The sequence below is a fragment of the Sorghum bicolor genome, chromosome 4 (genome assembly GCF_000003195.3).
Source record: "Sorghum bicolor cultivar BTx623 chromosome 4, Sorghum_bicolor_NCBIv3, whole genome shotgun sequence".
Lineage (NCBI taxonomy): Eukaryota > Viridiplantae > Streptophyta > Magnoliopsida > Poales > Poaceae > Sorghum > Sorghum bicolor.
In genome coordinates this window covers 17,981,617-17,991,616 of record NC_012873.2, presented here as the reverse complement: position 1 = coordinate 17,991,616, position 10,000 = coordinate 17,981,617, and the positions used below count along the sequence as shown (strand labels likewise).

Sequence of the window (10,000 nt, the reverse complement as noted above, 5' to 3'; positions counted from 1 at the left end):
CGGTTCACATAACTGAACCGCCTGTGGAAATAAAGCATTAACACAGGCAGTTTAGTTATATGAACCGCCTATGTTAATAGATTTACACAGGCGGTTCCTTAAATAAACCGCCTGTGCTTTATCTTTCTATAAATAACCCTAGCTCATCAGAGTTCTTGATCTAAGTAAGGTGGGATATAAAGATGTCCTGTGGATCCTTGCTAATCGTGCTGCATAGGTTTTCTATGCTGAATAGATCCTTTCTAAGAATGAGAAGAAAAGTACTGACAAACCGAAGCATGTAGTTTTTCCAAGAAAGCAACAAGCAGTTGGAGTTGTCGGTGTATCGAATCTAGAGGATTTTAACCAGTTCAGTGATATGTCCCTCTTTGTGGACCATCCTATGAAGATAAAAAATATTGAGCGAAGCATCCCACAGAGTTCTTTGCCATGGGTGCGCCCTGATGGTCAAGGAAAAATAGTAGCGACCTAGATTGTATCTGTGATTCATCATGTAAACTCTGGTCAAATGTCCTATGTATGAAATGTATGTGAATCTCACACAAACTTTATGAAACTATATGTGAGACCTATAGATTTAGAACTACACTTTTGTAACGCTTTGTCAAATGCAAAAATGTCCTATGTATGAAATGTATATCTTGATGAGTGGAACAAACTTTGTATTCATGACTTTTCAAGTTGGGGCTGTCTCGGGTTTCGAAAACATGTGTGTAGCTGTGGAAATTTGAAATTTTAAAATTTGAGTGGTCCAAACACTCTCAGATGAAAACTTGACCAACACACAATGTGTATCTTGATGAGCTAGACAAACTTTGTATTCATGACTTTTGTATCTGAGACTACCAAGGGTCCGGTCAAAGTGACTTTTCAAAAAAATTGAAGATTTGACTTGGTCAAACTAGGTTAAACTAGGCACTAAAAGACCTCAAATGAAAAACTTTTGAATACATGGGTGTTAGAGCTCCTCAAGATACACATTTCATACAAAGGATATTTTAGCATTTGGGAAAGGATTGGTAAACTCTAGTCACAAAGTCTTGAATATCACACAAACTTTATGAAACTATATGTGAGACTTGTGGATTTAGAACTACACTTTGGTAACACTTTGTCAAATGTAAAAATGTCCTATGTATGAAATGTATATCTTGATGAGTGGAACGAACTTTGTATTCATGACTTTTTGAGTTGGGGACGTCTCAAATTTCGAAAACGAGTGCGTAGCTGTGGAAATCTGAAATTTCAAAATATGACTTGGTCAAACTAGGTCAAACTAGGCACTAAATGACCTCAAATGAAAAAGTTTTGAATACAGAGGAGTTAGAGCTCATCAAACTCTACCTTTCATACAATATGCAATATGCATTTGAAATTTAAAATAATATAAAAATAATATATAGGTGTGAAAAAAATATATATTATAATATCATTATACAAATAATATATAAACAATATAATTATGTTACAAATATAGAATATAGAAATAATTATGATAAAATATTATTATATTATAATATCCATATGCAATAGAAAATAGTTACCAAAAATATAGAAAACAATAATAATAAAAAATTATAAAAATCTTTGTACAGGCGGGTGGTATTGACCACCGCCGGTATAGAGATATTTATACAGGCGGTGGTCAATGCGAACCGCCTGTAGAAATCATTTTCTACAGGCGGTTGGCATCGAGAACCGCCTGTTTATATAGGTCGCGCCCAGACCCGAAAATTTCTAAGTCTCGAAGGCGCCAGTTCTATTCAAAGTGACGCCGGCAGGCTGCCAAAAATTCTCGCCGCCGCCCTTCTCCTCCGCCACCAGTTCTCTTCCACGCGTCGAGGTAAGCTCGTCGGCGTCCAGTTTTGCTGCTACGCGTGGGGCGGGTGCGGCTGCACACGCGTGGGGGCTGATGCGGAAGCTCAAGGGCGGAGGCAGAGAGCGCGGCGGCCGTAGCTCGCCGACGGCGACGCGGCCAGTGCGGCCGGGCATGGCAGAGTCGAGGCGGGGCGCAGGGAGGCGGGGGGGTCGAGCGAGGCTGCCGGGGCAGCATCGGGGCCGCCTCGCGGGTGGTGCTCACCGACGGCAGCGGCGGCTGTCGTCCCTGCGGCCGGAGGCAAAGTTTAGCTGGCAAGTGGGCCCCCTGGACAGCTGGGCCGGCCCACTCGTGGCCAGAGAGAGGGGGAGGTGGGCTGGACAGCTGGCCCAGTCGGCTTGAGGGTGGAGATATTTTTTTATATGAATGCATAGATTATGCAATTATTTATATATATATATATATATATATATTTATATGAATGTATAGATTATGCAATTGTTTAAGTGTCTATGTATATACATTATGCATATGATAAGTAATTATTATTTCTTTTTTATAATGCAATTATATATATATGTATAAAAATAATAAACAATTAATATTACTTTTAGTTTAAGTGTCTATGTATATACATTATGCATATCCTAAGTAGTGATTATTTCTTTTTTATAATGCAATTATTTATAATGCAATTATATATATATGTATAAAAATAATAAACAATTAATATTTACTTTTATTTTAATTGTTTATGTATATACATTATGCATATGCTAAGTAGTTATTATTTCTTTTTTATAATGCAATTATTTACAATGCAATTATATATATATGTATGTATAAAAATAATAAACAATTAATATTTAGTTTTAGTTTAAGTGTCTATGTATATACATTATGCATATGCTAAGTAGTTATTATTTCTTTTTTATAATGCAATTATTTACAATGCAACTTTATATATATATATATGTATAAAAATAATAAACAATTAATATTTACTTTTAGTTTAAGTGTCTATGTATATACATTATGCATATGCTAAGTAGTTATTATTTCTTTTTTATAATGCAATTATTTACAATGCAATTATATATATATGTATGTATAAAAATAACAAACAATTAATATTTAATAATTTACAATGCTAAGTAATTATTATTTCTTTCTTTATAATGCAACTATTTATAATGCAACTATTTACAATGCATGATGCATATGCTAAGTAATTATTTGTATAGATTATCACAATGACTTCTCCAACCCCAAACCAAGCGTCAGGGTCCGACCGCATCGATCAAGCACCGGAAAAAGGTTCGGACCACACAGAGAAGGTGCATGGGTCACAAAACACTGAGCAAGCACAAGGATCCGACCACACGGAGCATGCAAAAGAACGTGAATCAAGTCCTTCGTACGAGATCTCCCCTAGTGACATTCCAGATCCTCGCATAGAGAGGAACGCTCGTCGTGAATTAGAACGTGACACCGATTACATTCTAGAAGGAGATGAGGTGAATTACTCATCCATAATTAAATCTTTCTAACTTTTATGTCCCTTAGTATATGTACAAGAATGATTTATGTGTTTAACTTTTAACATGAACAGGAGGTGTTATCTCGGTTTAATGAACTCAAAGAGATCCTATCCTAAGAAATTCACACATGAAGGTGCACCCGAGCCGACGATAGAGACAACCACCGAGAAGACTGACGACAGGAAAAGGAAACGAGGTGAAAGAGGATTGAATCAGTTTCCAGAAGTAACGTTTAGAATTACAAATGTGAGCGTGACAGGACAACCTCTAGCTCCTCTAGAGGCCTTACCTAAGTGGTGTAATGCACTTGGATTCTTAGTTAGGGACCATCTTGACATCACAGTCAGGGAGTGGGCAAAAGTGGACCAAAATGAAATCAGAAGAATATGGGACAAGCTACTTACAAGGTTTGTTTTACCTCAGGGTTCAGAAGACCTAGTAAAGGAGTACACATTGAAGCAGTGGGTAATCATGTTTAGGAATTACATGTCCGAGTTGAATTCAAAGTGGGCAAAGAAAGGGTTGGACCCGACAAAGAGGTATAAAATGTCTGCTGGTCAGTGGGCGGTATTTCTAGAGTAGAGATGTACGGAGGAGTTCAAAGCTTTGAGCGAATCCAACTCCAAGCTCTCAAAAGGGAACAAGTACCACCACCACCTAGGCACAGGTGGTTACCAGCACAAGCTTGCCCAATGGGAGCAAGAGGATGAAGCGCAGAGGGCTAAGGGTCTACCAGCGCTCCCTGACCAACTTGGTCGCAGGGGCTCGAGGTGGGTTCGTGCTCATGTACCGGCAAAGGAAGCCAAGTCTAGCTTATCATTTTCTGACCCAATGGTCGAAGAGGCAGCGAAGAATATTTTTGTGGTGGCAGCTAAGCAGCGAGCGGGCGAATTTAAGCCTCAAAGGGAGAAAGATGTCCTTATTGTTGATCTAGGTAACCCAGAGCATCCTGGTCGTGTACGAGGCATGTCATCCAAAGAATGATGGAAAGAAGGATTCGGACCAGAGTGGGAAGCAATGTATAGGAAACGGGATCTCTATAAGGAACAAATGTCTAATTATTTTAAGGAGGAGGCTAAGAGAGAAGTCGAAGAGGTGACGTCTAAAATCCTCTCCAATCCTCCTCCTGAGTTGATGCAGCGATTGGCGACCACAATGTCAAGCCAATTAAGTGGCTAGTAGCCTCCTCAAATGTAGCTAGTCGTCGCTCCGACAACAACAGAACATGCTCCGATCGTCCCAAGCAGTATTGCGTCTACCAGAGACAAGGTCTGAAACGACCTAGATTTTTCCACAAAGGGAAAAATCCACAAATTCGAATTATAATGTGATAATTCAAAAATTGAGCCATCACATTATCATATATTAGCTGTTATCAAAGTCATACATTGTGAGAAACAAAATTACAACACATGTACTTTACAACTCTTGGTCAACAACCCTTTTACATCGTTTTTCTAGCGGAAACACACACGGGTCTTTATCAGAGTCGATGTAGCGCGTCAGCGGTGAAGGCTCCTCCTTCACGGGCAATCATCAGAGTCGGCGTAGTTTATCAGCGGGCGTAGCCTTCATCTCCGAACCAAACTTGAGCGCAGGAACGAGACCACATAATCCTTCTATTCTCCGTAGTTATCATCATAGACCGCGTTCAAAACCTGCTAAAAAACTTTCAGTACGATTTGTACTGGCCACTGGCTCCCACCCTATGCTTTTGCGTAAGCTTTGTGGTAAGTGGAATGCAAAGGGTAGATCATGAGGCCTATATATATGGCTGTAGTTTTTCCTATGCAAGTTTGTCAATATTTAATAATAATAATTCATCAAGTTTTATTCCATCTCATCCACACATCCATCCATCCATCCATCCCATCACACACATCTCACCACACTCTCACTCTCTAGGCGGCAAGTACGACTCCCGCTCGTGCCTTGCCTCAACGGCCAACGCCGGATCCAACACAAACCCAGGGGAAGGTAGAAAGGACTCCTCTCACTAGTCAAGTGAAGCTGTACTTAGGAAAGGTCCATAGCCGACGAGTCGGCATATGTATCGATCGATCAACCAAACTCTGCAGAGGTTTACACTAACCACAAGATCACCATCATCGCCGGTGGCCCCCGTCTAGGCTGATTCCGAGCTGCCTCCCAACTAAATACGATGCCACCCTACCACTCAGAACTGGGGCCATACCGGAGTACCACCGGCATGCTGAGACTGTGAGGCGTAGTACCGGGCCCCAAAGGTCACTACGCTGTCTTAGGAGGGTGTGGGTCCTCATGCCCGTACCTCCCTACGCTATCCGCTAACAACCTAGTAGTAGTGGCACCGCACTAGCTGGTTGTACATCCGTCCCGCACCATAATAAGGCGAGTGGCGTGTAAGGCTTCCTAAGACCCGGTCCACAGAACATCTCAGTCCTTAGGGTGACCAAACAGGACATCTTCACGAGGGGCCAACCGATGCCCCGCTCGACGGGACATCCGACTACACCGTGCTAAACAGCACCTCCCATCCCGGCGCTTCGTCCCACGAAGACACTCCACTCCGGGACCTCTCCCTGTCACATATACCCGCCATAGGTAACTCTCATGGAGAACGCCTAGGTAGCGTCCTCCGGCAAGACTTGTCCCAAGACTCGTCGTAGATCCTGCTCGGTCGACTCGACCCTCACCACACACACAAGACACACGCCAAGATCTCCCCAAATCCATTACCATCTCACTATCCAATTATTGGCACCACGTGCCTTATCCACTCACATCCAATCTTCCACAATGCATCACATCACAGACATAATGCGTAGTAGAAGCAGTAGCAAGTAGTATGCAAGCATCTAACCTAACAGCGGATGTGCAAGGGTTATAGGTTGCAACAAGGCAATGGATCACAAGCATTTCTACCATGCAACTTATCTCAGTTCTTTTGCATAAAAGTAAAGCACTAGCATCTATAATATTGCATGTCTATTAGGATTCTACGAGGTTGGGTGGGACGTGGCACCTGTTGAATGTCATTTCCAAGATCCACAGTGCACTTGTAGTTATTCTCATCCGAGATCCTCCTTTTTGCATGTCCTACCTCCAACGGGTCCTGATCCGATCAATGCTAACCGAAGCAACTACCTCAAAAGCGACAAACAAGGAGAAACAATCAAACCACTAGACCTAGAAAGACTGTGAAAAGAGGCGACAAAATACAGAGGAACAACTACACTAAAAGAACAACAAAAGGGAAATAGCTTAGCCCTCTCGGTGGATGTCCGATCCCTGGGTTAAAAGAAACGGAAATGGCTGTTCACTAAGTACAAGTCAGAGTCTTAGCCTAGCCGGTACTTCTCGGGTCGATCGTGTCGACCTGTACGGCTTAATAACAAAGGCATAGTCCCTAACTTATTCCAAGTAAACACCAAGGCTTACGGTCTTTCGATCCAAGTGTCATAGAGATCGACAGGAATCGAAAAGACTATGAGTACGAGAAGTTCTGGTCTCTCTCAATCCATACGCCATTGTAGTTGGCGAGAGCCAAGAGAAGGTGGAACAAAGAGAAAAGAAAAGGGGAGTGGTCTACTTCTTCCCATCCACTTGCTATGGTAAGAGACGGGGGATTAGAAAGAGTGACACACAAAGAACACGAGTGCTCAAGCTACTTGTAGGGTACCACAACCTAGGTGCACTAAATGCACTAAGACATTCCTAGGGTTCTTAGCAGTGCGGTTGTCACAGCGAGAACCAAAGAAATGCTACGGTTGAATATGTACAAGCATACAAGAGTTTAAACACGAAGAACCAAAGAGGCGGGAAAAGACATGGGATTCACATTCCTTTGACCCGCTCGCCATAGCAATGGCAGGAATCGCGAGATTGGAAATAAAACACCAAACAACAAAAAGGGCTCAACCCCCATCTTACTGGATCGACGGGGATTGAGAACAAGAGAGAAGAAGAATGAAATCACACCCTTTCAACCAACTCGCCATGGAACGAACGACGGTTGGACAAAAGAGATACGACCCTATGATCTGAACCCACTCGTAGGGCACCATGACTGTGCATCTAAATCAGCACAAGGCTACTCCTAAGGCTCGTAGCGATGCGGTTGTCACCGCTAGGTCCGAGGGAATGCTATAGTCAAAGTGGTGCAAGCATACGAGGTGGTTAGGATAAACACGCGAGAAATGGGGTAAAGCCTGATGGTCATGGCAGGATGGACTTGCGGCCATGAGCTTCACCTAACGAGTTGGCCTCCGTCAATTCCACAAAGGTTGTTCCTAATCTGTATCCCACTAGACTAGATCACAGAGGACTCGAAGGTGCGGGTAAGAACCGCGTCGTTATGAATATCAAGTCCGCAATGATCAAACCCTAGGGACGAGGATAGGAGCTAACAAGCGTAGCGTGACGAAGTCAACTAAACACGGGGAAACGGGTTACGCTCGGCATCGCGATCACGGCGGGACGTACCCACGATCGAAATGATGAAACATATTACGATCCCCCGACCAGCTCGAAGGCACGATCCAAAGCGACAAGAACCACACACAACCCGCAAGAACCACAACTCAACAACACCAACACGACGATACTCGGAGTAGCACATACATCCATAGCACAAGAGATAGAAAGATGGATAAATAAATAAATAGACCGGCGTGAAGGCACGGCACAAGCATAGCATAGATAGATCATGCATCGACAAGATAGGAGATGAATGATCAAGTACGAATGATAGATAATGAAAAGGCAAGTATGAACAAGATATGAATTAATGTGAAGGAGTTTCATCAACGTCGATTAGGGTTTAGGGGGTTTCGACCTTGCAGTTGGCGGGCTTCGGGTCGCGGTCGTGGACGATGGCGTCGGGGTGGTCCTCCGCTCGGCGTTGGGAGCAGATCGACGGGCCTGTGTCACGGTTCGGCTCGATGGTCACGGGCTCAAAGTCGAGGACGGAGCCGTGGACGCCGAACGTGGTCGTGGTGCTTGGTCACCGCAGCGACGTCGCGGCTACCACGCTGCTGCCGGGGTGGTGACCGCGGCGAGCACGTGGCCAAGGGCTCGGGCGACGCCGTGGTCGGGGCGAGGTCGGTGTCGCTGTCCTGCTGCTCGGTGTCGCGACGAGGAAGAGGACGGCGGTGTGGCCGTGTCAGTCGTCGAGGTGAGGGCGCCGTCATCTCTGGCTCTCGGTGGTGCGGCGGCACGGGTTCCCAGTGACCGTGGCGAGGACAGGACGAAGCTTGGCGCGGCGTGCGGCTCTGGCACATGAGCAGGAAGGAGCTCGGGGGAGAGCTCGCGGTGCTGGCTCGGCTCAACGTCACGCATAATAGCGGGGTCCATGCGCGTCGTCGGGGCACGTCGTCATGGTGGACAGGGTTGGGTTGGTGACCGCGGCGAGCTCAGAGCCGCAGTTGGCTTGGTGGCGCGGCTCGACGTAGAGGCAGACCAGGGCGTCGGGGATGGCCGGGCTCGGAGCAGACCACGGCGAGGACGTCGCGGAGGGGCAACACGCTCGTGGCGGCACGACGAGGACGGCGTCGAGGCTTCGCTTGCGGTGGCTCGGCGAGGTTGTGCACAGGAGCTCGACGTGGCGGGCGGTTCCGGTGCGAGGACGGCACGACACGGTCGTGGTCATGGCGCTCGGGCGTCGTGGTTGCGGGCGACGTCGCGTGCAGCTCGGCGTTGCGGCGGCTCGGCGTTGGCGCCGTGAATGCCGGTAGAGCAGAGTTGGTCGGGGTCTCCGTGCTCGGCTGCCCGTGGCACCCGCGTGGTCGACGTCGCGGCCTCGTGCCCCGGCGGGTGAGGCGCGGTGGTGCTTGGCGGCGTCGTGGTCCAGGGCGAGGGCGAGGCGTGTCGCGGCCACGGCGTGCGGACGACGGCGTCGCGGGGTCGGGGCTCTGCGCGGCGAGAGCGCGGAGCTCCTGCTCAACGGTGAGGGTCGTGGGGGCGACAAGCGGTGGCGCTCAGGCTTCTGCTCGCCGTGGGCGCGGCTGTGACGGGCTCGCCGCGGGTGGTGCAGACGAGGGTGGCGGCGCCATGGGGAATGGGGCAAGGGCAGCGGTGGCTCTGGTTCTTGTAGGGCACCGCCTAGGGCTCCGAGGGCACTGACGGTGATCCTCGGTTTCCGTACCGTGGCTGGGCACGTGGCGGGCATCGGCACGGACGTCGAGGGTTACTGGGTAGGCGCAGGCAGAGGCACGGGTGCAGGCGGCGCGGGCACGGGGGCGACTCTGCCCACCCTGGGCGGTGGCGACTGCGCCTAGGGAGCAGCTGCTCCCTAGGGTTCAGGTGAGGGCGCGCCAGGTGGGCTGGGCCGCGCGCGGGATGGGCTAGGCGGCGCACTCGAGAGCTGGGCTGGCCTGGCTGCTGGGCCAGTAGATGGAGAGGAAGAAGAAAGGCTGGGCCGACCGGAGGGGGGGGGCGAGTTGGGCCGGCCTGGTGCACGCGTGGGCTGGAATGAGAGGGAGAAGGAATGGGCCAGAGCAAGGAGAGGGAGGAGAAGAGCTAGCTGGGCCGCGGGAAGAAATGGAGGGAGATTCGGCCCAAGGGGAAGGAAAAGGAAATTCTCTATTTATGAGCAAGGGAAATTGAGGGAGATTCAATATATATATATATATATATATATATATATATATATATATATATATTT

At 47.3% G+C, this 10,000-nt stretch overlaps 1 protein-coding gene across 1 annotated transcript; it reads right to left on the bottom strand.

The window, feature by feature from the left end:
• LOC110434760 (serine/arginine repetitive matrix protein 1-like) lies at window positions 8,669–9,505 on the bottom strand. The gene has a single exon (XM_021459483.1). It carries the CDS (start codon window positions 9,503–9,505, stop codon window positions 8,669–8,671), a length of 837 nt encoding a protein of 278 aa, XP_021315158.1.

What these genes read in the sequence shown, in the direction of transcription:
- LOC110434760 (XM_021459483.1), bottom strand. Translation starts at nt 9,505, where the DNA reads ATGCCCGCCACGTGCCCAGCCACGGTACGGAAACCGAGGATCACCGTC.